Genomic DNA, 12,539 nt, shown 5'->3' with positions numbered 1-12,539 from the left:
ATCCATATGCAAACCAAACTTAACTTTCGAATCGGATATCCAAAAAAAACGGATCGGATTCAGATCCGTTTGGATAATCGAATTTTTTGCTTGGCCCTAATTGACACGACTTAAATCTGTTGGCCGGATCTAAAGTAATAGCAACACAACCGTCAAAAACAGGAGACAAACTAATTCATGCGACCGTCAACTAATCGACAGAATAACAGTGAAGAACTTGGATAATCCTCCCCACCTCTTTAATCCTTGAAATTACAAGGTACAAACTTGTTCAATTCGCCAATACATTTGATCTTAATCTCAACTTGCTTATGCTCCTAATTTATTTACTTTTAGAGTATCCTCTTTACTTCATTTTTATTGCTTCAATTCTGATCATTAATCACCCCTCCGTCTCCATCATTTGTTTACCTTTGATTAAAATTCTCGATATAAAATGTAAATGATTGGGACGGATGGAGTATATTTTAGTTTCATGGATGCCCATTTCAACTATCTGATTCTTAATTCCATTTTTTGCTAGAGTAGAGTGTAGAACTAGGAACTATAAGTTGAATTACTACATTTTTACCGGGATTTGTGGGAATTTGAATTTGTTATAGTCAATAATCTTGTAGAATTTGGGGTTGGAAGATTGCAATGTTAGGGGGTCATGATCCTGCAATTTACGGGAATCCATGAATTACTTGTTAGTTTTCCTTGCGGCTGTAGCAAGGGAAGTAAATTCATGTATTTTGGTCATTTTAACACAATGACTAGGACATACGTAGGAATATGGAGTTTTCAGTTTGCTTAAATCCTACTGAAAGGCGAAATGTGAGGTTTAACTGTCTAGGTGTGGCCAGTTAGGGCCACGTAGAATGTTTAATTAGTGCCATTAGTGATATCAGCAACTATGCAGATGCATTGTATAAATATGTGTGCGAATTCGCAATGCCACATCGTGTTGAGTTATCAAGGTTTTGAAATTTAGTACAACCACATTTTGAGGCAGTATTTGTTCGGTGCATTTATGGCACTTTAACTGAATTTTTAGAGGCCTTGAAAGTTGGAAATCTTGAAACCTTTGTAGGGTGGAACCAAATGTTAGCACTTTCGGTTAGTCTAATTTACGACTCACTATTCTTTGGTTTCTCAGTTAGCAAATTTAGATTATAATTAGGTATGGATGTGTGAATGGGTTTTCTCAATTTCACTTTATGAGCATTAAACTGCTTATTCTGTGGCTGCAATACCCACATACTTAGCTGTGCTAAATGCAGCTGGGTCTCTTTTTATTTATTTATTTATTTAATCCAACTGTTAGTACGGTTCCTTTTTTAATGTGTTTTTGTTTATTTTCCTAGGGAGTTTAAAATACAGCGTGAATTCATCATCCAGTGTCTTTAAATGTTGGTTGGGTCATCGTTGTCGTTCCAAAGTATAATACACTCAAGGAGATATAGACACAATATTTGTAAAGAGCTACTGTTGGTGAAATCCAAAAGCAGGACAAGGTTTGGTATCACAAGATGTAAGATACTTGGTTCAGTGAACAGACAGCCTGATAAGATGAGGCTCTTTGTACTGTCAGACTTGCATACTGATTATGCGGAGAATATGACGTGGGTGAATTGCATATCTACCAGTAACCACCAGGAGGATATTCTGCTTGTTGCAGGAGATGTAGCTGAGACGTATGATAACTTTTTATCGACCATGTCTTTGTTAAGGAAGAGATTCAAGCACGTGTTCTATGTTCCTGGAAACCATGATCTTTGGTGCCGCACGGGCGAAAATTTTGTAAGAACTTATTTCTTATCAATTTCTCTTTTCCTTTGTTTGCTGGTTATTTCCTTAAATTCCTTTCCCTTCATTAATCATACAAAGTGATGTGTTTGGTGTGGTTTGAGATGGATCCAACTTACTGATTATTATGTTATGTATTTGCCGTTTGGTACTTCAGCTATCAATGCTCTTGGGCCTCCCTTTCACTGTACAGCCAAGTGTTCCTTGTACATATATACTTTCATCCATGTAATTGAATATTTGAATGTTCTATTAAGCAACATCTTAATTAGTTGAACGTTGATTCAGAGATCCTTGAACTTCATTGATAACTTTGAACTTGAGAAAACTTTAATAGTGACCGCTTTTGTTAAAATTCAAGTGAGAAGAAGAAGTACTATGGTAAGAATGGTGAATTTGCTGGTACGATCATGTATTGTAACATGGAATCATTTCTTCTAAATCTGGTCGAAGTTTCATAGGCCAGCTAGTACAGAAGATAATGGTAAGGGACATGTACTTTGCCTATGAAACCCTGTTTTATATTTATAGAGAAGTATATGAATGTGAATTTCATGGAATTGAAAAAAACTAAAGGTGAGATTAGTGTGCCGTTTGCCTGTTTAACAGTGGACTTTTTGCAGGAGGGTAATGCTTTGTCGGGTTTGTTTCGCTAGCTGTTTAAACGTATCAACACTTTGCTCCTTTAAATCATTTAATGAAATGAACTGAAATCATTTATTCCACCACCATAAAGCCATCGAACTGTTCTTTTGCTCATGCGCATTTGTGCTTTAGTTACAAGCATGGTATTCAATCTGGGCCTGGAGACCACATTGTCACTGCTTTGAAATGTGCCAAAGGTTACAATCACCGCAGTTCGAGGTGGTATAGATTACTATTAGTCTGCGAGGACCGAATTCGGTATCACAACTAAAACCGGTACTTAGTACCATGGTTACAGACTTGACAGTACCTGGTGAATAATTCTTTGATGCATCATGCCTCTATAGTAGGCAAGTTTGGATCCCTGTTTGCCTCATGGATTCCGTCCTGTTTCTGTACAGATTTATGTTCTTTTTCAAACCATTCTTTTTCAGACATAACATGACAGAGGGGTATTGCTATATTTGCTTTCATACCTGTGCAAGATGTTTTGGGATTAGGTATTTGCATATTCATGCGCCTTTTGAAGCCTGCATTGGTGATGATGCAGTCGACATAGCTTTTACTGTGATTATGGAATGCAGTCTTGAAAATATTTTGTCTTATTAGTATTTACTGTAATTATATGTTCAGCTTGATTCACTTGAAAAGCTCAATGCACTGCTTCATGCATGCGATGAACTTGGCGTGGATTCAAAACCAAAGATCATAGGCGATTTAGGAATCATACCACTCTTCTCATGGTATCACGAGGTAAGAATATTTTGGGTCTTTATAGTTAATGGGTTGGTTCTGTATTCTGTCTTCTAACAGAAAATTAATTGCTGTACCGCTGTGTTTTTGACTGAAATACTTATGGCCACTATTTCCATAGAGCTTTGATACAGAGCAGGACATAACTGGACCGAGGATTCCTTCTCTGGAGATGGTACATCTCTATTTAGCTCTTTAGCGTATTGCGAATGTCTTGAATTTTTTGTGTTGGTTATACCTGCTTGTTAAAACTTAGTATGCTAATTTTGGTACCACCTTAACAAAGCCACAAGAAAGTGACTGACTCAAAGACAAACTGACCTGACTTATTAAAGACAGTTTCGACAAACAAAAACAAAACAAAACTGAAACAGAAATACCTAGCCTAAATTACAACCAATGGCTGACGCATCAACTATTTTTGCCGCCCCACCCTAAGGAGAGGAGGAAGACTAACCCCATTCATTAAGCTCAGGCTTCCTTCTTGCATGCATGCTCCTCCAGACGCCCCCAAGTAGGATTCGAACCTACGACCAATCAGTTAAAAGCCAACTGCTCCTGATAATGTCATTTTTTTGTGTGGACTCACCCAAGAAGAATCTATATTTTATCGATAATCAGCCTATTTTTTTGACGGACCGATGCCTGCTGCTTCATCTTAGAGAAAAAAATCATAGATAAACTGGCCATTAGAAGGAAAAACCACCATAAAAATATTCGTTTAGCATCATAATATCACATGTTACATTCTCTGTGCAAAATATTGGTTGGCAGCAAATTGGCTTTTGCGAATTCCTGTATAATGGTGTAGTTTTACCTTGTGAAACTTATTCAGTTAGTCAAATTGCCTCCACTATACCGTATGTTTGTGTCAACAACTGCGACCTTAATACCGTAAGACCAAGCCTTAGTCCCAGAAAGTTTTATAGGAGTATTAATTTACCGAGTAGTCAACTTTTTCACAAATATTATGGACATCAGGAGTGTGAACAACATTTAAATTGTGCATTTACTGCGACAGATGAATTTATCTTCATCTATGGTCGCCTTTGCTGTCTCTCGGACAAAAACCTGGCGCATAAAGCTCACCTAAAATGTTGTTTCGTTGTGAGGAATGAGGATGTATATTGTGTCTTCCATTGATAAGATTGTAGTCGTAGATCGAACTGAGGGGTGACAGAAGTCTGACGATGCTCTTTTCATACTCGAACAACTTTTTAAGGTGTGCAAAGATTTCCATGTGTGCAAGTGGCCTGCTGAGCTCAGTGAGAGGGATGCTTCTCTGGCTCGTTTTTTTGACGCTATGAATGAGAAACATGCCCATAGTATTGAAGAAATCCAGCAAAAATGTAAAAATATTATTACATTTTCCCATTTTTTACCTAGGTTAGTTCAAACTATTCTAATGTTATCAAGGAATGCAGGTCTTTTAATATTGTGAATAATAATCTTTCAGAGGTCATGTCTGTACTTTAAGTAATTCCAGTGACTCAATGTATTGTTCAAGTTCTGTAATATCCTTGTTCCATCGTAATATCTTAATATCATATTGTGGATAGTGGGCACATCACATAAGAGCTGAAGTGATGGGTAATTCCGTAATTGACAATTTAGTTAAATGCTGAACTGTCGCAGGCTAGATCTATGCCCAGAGAAAAGGATGCTTTTCTATCCAAACCTTCCTAAGATTATTGGATCCAACTATCTTGAGACTCGGATAAGGTTGATACATGGGGCCAAAGGAAGGGAAACCGCATGCCATGTGTTTGGCCACACCCATTTCGGCTGGGATGCTTCTCTTGATGGTATCAGGTATGGTTTCTCCTTTTGCAATCCTGGCACTTTCATCTTTGCTCTAAACTACCATACCTTTTATGGGGAACCTTTGTTTTTGAAATCTTTCTGGGGAAGCTTTTGATTAGCCTGTAGCATAAGATCTTTAGATCAAATTAGATGAATAATTAACTCAAATGAAGAGATATCTTTTGCTTCACGTAATGTCTAGCCTAAAAACTTCTTCACAAAATGGTTGATTTGGTAAAGCTTGGATGTTGTTTGGGCTCACCCGATAAAAAAACGGGATGTCTTGCTTGGTACATATAGTTGGAGAATCTCGACCATCGGAAAAATTGAAACTAAAATCGGTCTCATGATTCTCATGAAAGGCTAACTTGCTGTCAAGAGCTTGCATGTGAAATCCTTCCAGTGAGTTACCCGAGTTTCTTCATAGTTCAAATACTACAGGCATGCTTACTGTCAAGATTTTCCTATGTATGGTTGAGAAGAAACTATGGATGGTGTTCTTCTATGCCATTATAGGTGCTATTTGGGACTTGGAAAAATGTCATTCGAACACTATGTGACCATACGGTTCAGACCCACCTCCGGATTGCGAGGATTGGGATGATTTCTTGAACTCCAAAAGAGTCTTGGAGTCAGATTCCAAGAATGCGTTGACATGATTGAGAAAAAGAGTAGGCACCCTTGCGAGTGAATTTACAACCTTGCTAGAGAACATACTACCTGTGTTCGTGAAGGGAATCGGATAACTTATTGAATGATAGCCTAGGGTAGCTTTAACGCAAGGATTTCATGTCCTGCCTTTTCCTTTTTTTTTTGTATGCATGTTCATCTTGTTTTAGGGCTTGGAATGAGGATGGTGAAAATCATCACCCAGGCATAAACGATTCCCAAGGGCATGATCAGGTAGCCATAGGTATGAGAATCATCATGGCTTGATTTCAACAGCAATTAGTGCTGACGCGAGATTGTTATAACAGTGTGGTTGGTTCTAGTAGCTTTAGTATTTATGATCACCAATTTTTATCTGTTTTGCTGATTTTTCTCATGCTTCTTTGGACATTGGAACTGTGTTGTGCGTTTGGCGGTGCTTCTTTGCACCCCTTTGGCTTTTGGCCTAAATAATGCTCGTACTTATCTTCACTCAGTTTTTGTAATTTTCTTGTATTGCAATTTCTACTTATAAAAATAATTAGCAACACGATGCAATGTATTTCGAAAAGCCAAATCACTATATAAATCTGTGGTCACTATTTTTACTCCAGCTTAAAAATTTTCTCAGAGTTACCAACATATCCATTATGCAGGTATGTGCAGGCACCGTTGGCCTACCCAAGAGAACGTAAAAGAAGGATGAACGGGGGAGAAGATTGGTTGCCATTCTGCTTACATTCTGAAGGAAAATTTACTGACAGGCAGCATTTTTACTGGTCAGATTACTATTCAGTAAATGCCAGAGAGCCAGATAATCTGCAACCTGCACCATGGGTTGCCAAGTTTTACAAAAGACGGGTGCAATAGCTTATTGTTCCTTACAGCAAATTTTATTAAGGTGGGAAGCAATCAATGTACAACAGCAAGGAGTTGCTTCACTTGTACCATTCTTGATAATCGTTATTTAATGTATTTGTTCAAATTCCAAGCAGGATTAGAATGGCTTCACTTTTGATGGGAAACAATGTATGCTTACACTACCATGAAGATGGTAGGATTTTGGCAGTAGTACGTACAAATGTACTTTGAAAATAGACTGATTTCCGGGCTAGCTGGCTTCTTCTAACTTGCCTGTGAGATGCAGTTCATTGATATTTGTTGATTAGGTCTTGAATCATTTTGTTGAAGTGTAATGGAAGAATGGCTGTTGTAATATTAGTTGATTTATCTAATGATTCTAATCAAATTGGTAAAGAAAAGTGGATGGGGTTTGCTAAATTGGTATAGACTTGACTTGTGACAATTTGGTTAAAAAAAAAATTAAAAACTAATGGGATGTGACAAATTGACCACAAAAACTACGCCGTATTACAATATTTAGTTTGTCATTTGTATAACTAAATTTGACCTAACTACCATTACCGAATTGATCCAACTTATACGAGTAAAATTTAACCATGAACCTAACAAGTAGGAAGAAGTGACCAAATGGGGTTGCAAAGCAAACCCGATCCAACTCAACCTTTTCCAGGGCTTGGTTGCCCCATCAGCCTAAAAAAGCCTGCGGCCGGAAGATTGTTGGCCTGACTCATATAATTGGGCCTGGTTTGGGCTAATATTTAGGCTTAAAATTTAGCCTGGCTTAGCCTGAAATGCATGTCGAATTATTAGTGTTATTTACAAGCAAATATTTAGTTAACTTGTATGTCTATCTCATTTGAAATATTATAAATCAATGTTTAAGAGTAATTTTTGTCTAAATCTGTTTGGATCACATCATTTTTTGGTCGAATTATTAAAATTAAAGAAGTATCAAGTTTAAGAAAGTTAGATCGAATTGGAATTATATCCTTTCATTTTAAATTTTGGGTCATAGTTGGTAATGACTAAATGAGTAAATTAATGACGAATCTCGCATAATTTTTTTCGAGACAAGAGGATCCTTACCCTGTAGTGCAGGTACTTACAAAAAATTTATCTTAAATATATAAATTAGAGCATATTTAAATAGTTTTTAGTTTAAAACGGATATTACCATCATAAGATTGACGTAATATCTAAATATTAATCAGTGTTCTACTACTATTAGAAAATAATAATTAATTGTACTCCGTATATGTCTAGGAGTGTGTCAACAACTTCTATATGATTATATATACTCGTGTAGCCTCCGTTGTTGTATTAAGAGACAACAATTCGTAACAATTATTGTCAAGTATTTCTGGTACGTAATCTCTCTTCCCTCTTATAATATTTATAATATATATGTGATCATAGTAGTTATTGTTTGACACGGTCTCATATTGGACCATGTGATCATGATGTAAAGTCGTCGTGTTTGAGAGTAATTTGTGATTATGTTATGTTGGTTTTCGGATTTGTGTTTTAGTATTTCTCACTGAATCTGTGTATTCATAAATTTGTGCCAGGACCAAACTGCTTTCACTTACTTTCCGTCTTAAACAATTCTGAATTTACAATGTTGCATTACCGCTCAGGCCTTAGCCGCTAAGGTTACTTGTTAGCTTATTTTGGTCTGGTATTGTTGGAATAACCATGGCTAAATCTTATGAGTAAGTACACTATTTCTCGCTCCCTCGTTTTTTTTTTTTCGTGTACCATAGTTTCCTCAACTCACTAGCTCTATTCATGCAGACATTTTGTTCGTCCGAGGCTCCAACGTCTTCCTGAGAAGTAATCGGCCAAACACGAGGAAGCGTCCCGTCAATCCAACTGAAGTATAGTGGCAAACTAGGTTATGGAACAATACTAGACTAGACTGTACAAATTACTTTTAACAGTTTTAAGAGATGTTTTCATGAATGAAGTTCTTTCTTGTGGCTCACTCTTATCGGTTTCAATTTTGACTTGTTACTTTTTTTCTAAATCAAATACGGAGTAATAATTTGTCAAGTTATAGAGTTTGTTAATGGAACAATACAAACTCAGGATGTCATCTTTACGGCCTTAACTCGACTCAAATTCGTATCAAACTTGATGAGAAAAATAAAATCAAATAAACTAAAGTTGCATTTTTCTTTATATATATATATATATATATATATATATATATATATATATATATATATATAGTAAGGATCAGTGAGTCGGCGTTAGTCACTGTAGTCTCTTAGGAGCCATTGAAAAGATAGGATGGAGGTTGAGATTGAAGGGGAAAAGGGAGGGATTAATCTTAAAATGAAGGGGATTGAAGCTAATTAATCACTTTCCCTCACTACCTCCACTAATCAACCACTAATTTTACTATATAACATTTATTTTCCACTCACTTCTCTCTCATCTCACACAATTATCATTCCTCTCATCTCTCTAAAAAATCAAAAACATTCAATTCCTCTCAAAAATCCAACAAAAATCAAAAACCAAATAATTCAAAAAAATCAAAAAAAAAAAATTCCCCCTCATTCACTCACACACCCGCCACCACCACGACACACCACCACCCACACACCCGCTACCACCACCACGACACACCACTCACACAACCACGACACACCACTCACACACCACCACAACGATAACAACCGACCACCACCAAACGACCTTCCTACCACCATTCTCAAAACCCGACACCACCATATCTCCTCTCTTTATTTCAGATCTGGGTCGCACTCACCACGCCGCCCTCACGCCGCCATCGTGCAGCCTCCCTCCCACAACACCCGACATAACCACAACCCGACTACCCGTCAACCACAACCCCACAACCTACTCACCAAAACCCGACTACCCGACAACCACCACCAAAACAGATCTATATCACCCTCTTCCTCCTTCCTCATTTTCCGTCACCCACAACCACCACCAAAAACCGACCCTGCCGCCCTCCTTTTCCGTCACCCACAATCAGATTTACCACCACCAAAAAACTCCCCTTTTCCGTCACCCCTTCTACTCGATTTAAAAAAAAAAAACTCAGATCTGTCAATGCGGTGGTTATGGGCTGTCTATGACGGTCGTGCTTTGTGGTTGTGGCGTCAGAGGGGCCGTCGGTGGTCATCGTCGATGGTGGTGTTAATTTCAAATTTTTTTGTGTCGTGTTTTGTGTGTGTTTTGTGTTATGTTTATTATGTTGTGTTTGTGTGTGTCTGTCGTCCTTTGTTGTCGTTGTTTGTAGTCGTTTTTTTTTTTTTTTTTTTTTTTTTTCAACAATAAAGTATTATGTTTATTATCAATTGTTATTATTATTAGATTTAATGTTATATTTTTGTTAGATGTTTTTTTTCAATCTCTCTTTATTAGATCTAGTGTTGTTGATGTTGTTTTATCATGATTTTTATTCTAGATCTAATAAATATATTTATTATACTCATATTTTTTACATTTACACTCATATATCTTTACAATTACACTCGTATTTCTTTACATTTACACTCATAATTTTTACATTTACACTCGTTTTTATTTAAATTTACACTTGTATCTCCTCACATTTACACTCGTATTTCTCTTAAATTTACACTTGTATCTCCTCACATTTACACTCGTATTTCTTTAAATTTACACTCATATTTCTTAACATTTACAGTCGTATTTCTTAACATTTACACTCATATTTCTTTACATTTACAAATGTCGTTTTTAACATTTACACTCGTATTTCTTTACATTTACACTCTTAAAATTATATAAATTTGCACTCATATTTTTTGTGGATATGAGTTGGTGGGGAAGGACGATGATGGTGGCATTTTTTGGTAGTCGGACTAAAGTTTTACTCGTAAAGGACAAAGTTGACGGTGGCGTTTTTTGGTAGTCGGACTAATGTTTTACTCGTAAAGGACAAAGTTACACTTATAAAGGACCAAATTCACACTCAAAGGACAAAATTTACACTCTTAAAATGTTACATTTACACTCGTAAAACCTCACATTTACACTTGTAAAATGTTAAAATTATATAAATTCAAAATTTCCGTCACAAAAAAATCAAATTTACACTCTTAAAATGTTACATTTACACTCGTAAAACCTCACATTTACACTTGTAAAAATGTTAAAATTATATAAATTCAAAATTTCCGTCACAAAAAAATCAAATTTACACTCTTAAAATGTTACATTTACACTCGTAAAACCTCACATTTACACTTGTAAAATGTTAAAATTATATAAATTCAAAATTTCCGTCACAAAAAAATCAAATTTACACTCTTAAAATGTTACATTTACACTCGTAAAACATCACATTTACACTTGTAAAATGTGAAAATTATGTAAATTCAAAATTTCCGTCACAAAAAATCAAATTTACACTCTTAAAATGTTACATTTACACTCGTAAAACATCACATTTACACTTGTAAAATGTTAAAATTATATAAATTCAAAATTTCCGTCACAAAAAAACAAATTTACACTCTTAAAATGTTACATTTACACTCGTAAAACCTCACATTTACACTTGTAAAATGTTAAAATTATATAAATTCAAAATTTCCGTCACAAAAAATCAAATTTACACTTTTAAAATGTTACATTTACACTCGTAAAACCTCACATTTACACTTGCAAAATGTTAAAATTATATTTCCGTCACATTTACACTTGTAAAACTCATACAACATTACATTTACACTTCTGAAATCTAAAACTCAAAACTGATTAATTAGGGGCTAGAGAGAGAAAGAAAAATTAATTAGTGTGTAGAAATTTGATTAGTGGTAATTTTTTTTTGGTAATTTTCAATCTCAACCATCCATCTCAATCCAACCATCCACATTTTTTTCCTTTTCTTTTTAATGGCCTTTAATCAAATTCATCTCAACCTTTCATTTAGTCCATCCAATGGCCCTTAGAGGGACTTAAGGACTTAAATGAGGTAAGGGACTCATTAGATCTTACCTCTATATATATATATATATATATATATATATATATATATATTTACGTCTAAACATTAATTACCTTCACTTTTCTTTTACCCATTTGTCGTAAGGAATTTTTTTTTAACCAATTTGGCACTAAGTCCCAATTTTATTAGCGAATGCTACTCTTTTTTTTTTTACCAAACCGACAAGATCCTTCCAGTTTTTTTACCAATCTCGTTATTTGGCCATACTAGCCGAACCTACTCGATAAGGCCTCAAAACGTTTAGCTAATTTTAGCTCATTTTGAGTTTGAGCTCGAGCTCACCTCGACTTTAATTGATCGTTGAATGTACAAAGTGAAACGAATTGAACACAGCGATGGTTAATCATGAAGAGTTCCACTATAAGTCGATACGTCAACTCAAAAACAACAAAACTGAACACGAACCACCACAATGACCATTTGACTAGTTAAGATCCAATCTAAACTCAATCAAGATTTTGGTGGCTTGTCTTCGCACCATTTCAAACACATAACGCTAGTATGGAGTATCTTCTATCTATAAAAGCAATTTTTTTTAAAGCCATTTCATAGGCTCCTTGATTTCAGGGAAGAGAAGACTTTTTAAAAGATGATCCCTATACATATTTGCATGGGGTTTTATTATTGTAATTGTAATTTTACTTAGAGAATTTTACTTTTTTACCTTTACAAATTCAACTCCTTTTTTTGTTAAGGTATATAAATCCAACTTCCAATTAAACCAAGTTTTATGGACCATGAAGGTAGAGTTGGCAATTCGGGCCGTGGGTTGGCGGGCGACACGGCACGACACGACTCCGGGGAAGGCACAACACGGCACGACGAGTTCTTCGAGGTGACACGAACCCGACACGATTGATAAGGTTAAAGTCGTATCACCTTAATCAAAGTAAACCTAAACTACTACTAACAAAATAGCTAGCGGTAAGTCAGGGTCGAATCCACAGGGAGGCGGTGATTATCTAGTTTGTTTATATTTAATTTCGTCTTAAGGTAACCAATTTTGGGGGTTTGATTATTTGTA

General features: G+C 35.7%; 1 protein-coding gene across 1 annotated transcript; it reads left to right on the top strand.

Moving 5' to 3' along the window:
• The first annotated feature begins 141 nt into the window (after positions 1 to 141).
• Positions 142 to 6,511, top strand: LOC141592487 (uncharacterized). The gene is made up of 7 exons (XM_074413187.1): positions 142 to 259; positions 1,347 to 1,782; positions 3,067 to 3,186; positions 3,308 to 3,361; positions 4,409 to 4,572; positions 4,822 to 4,998; positions 6,294 to 6,511. Exons 2-7 carry the CDS (start codon positions 1,390 to 1,392, stop codon positions 6,505 to 6,507), a joined length of 1,122 nt encoding a protein of 373 aa, XP_074269288.1. The 5' UTR covers positions 142 to 259; positions 1,347 to 1,389; the 3' UTR covers positions 6,508 to 6,511.
• Positions 6,512 to 12,539: the final 6,028 nt, after the last annotated feature.

Source organism: Silene latifolia, chromosome 7 (genome assembly GCF_048544455.1).
Source record: "Silene latifolia isolate original U9 population chromosome 7, ASM4854445v1, whole genome shotgun sequence".
NCBI classification, from domain to species: Eukaryota; Viridiplantae; Streptophyta; class Magnoliopsida; order Caryophyllales; family Caryophyllaceae; genus Silene; species Silene latifolia.
The sequence above is the reverse complement of the archived record's forward strand: the minus strand, read 5'-3'. Positions and strand labels throughout refer to the sequence as shown.

Excerpts from the sequence above, each read along its gene's own strand:
- LOC141592487 (XM_074413187.1), top strand. The coding sequence starts at position 1,390 with ATGTTGGTTGGGTCATCGTTGTCGTTCCAAAGTATAATACACTCAAGG. Across the intron at positions 1,783-3,066 it reads GCCGCACGGGCGAAAATTTT|CTTGATTCACTTGAAAAGCT; the intron begins GTAAGAACTTAT and ends TTATATGTTCAG. Across the intron at positions 4,573-4,821 it reads TTTTCCCATTTTTTACCTAG|GCTAGATCTATGCCCAGAGA; the intron begins GTTAGTTCAAAC and ends GAACTGTCGCAG.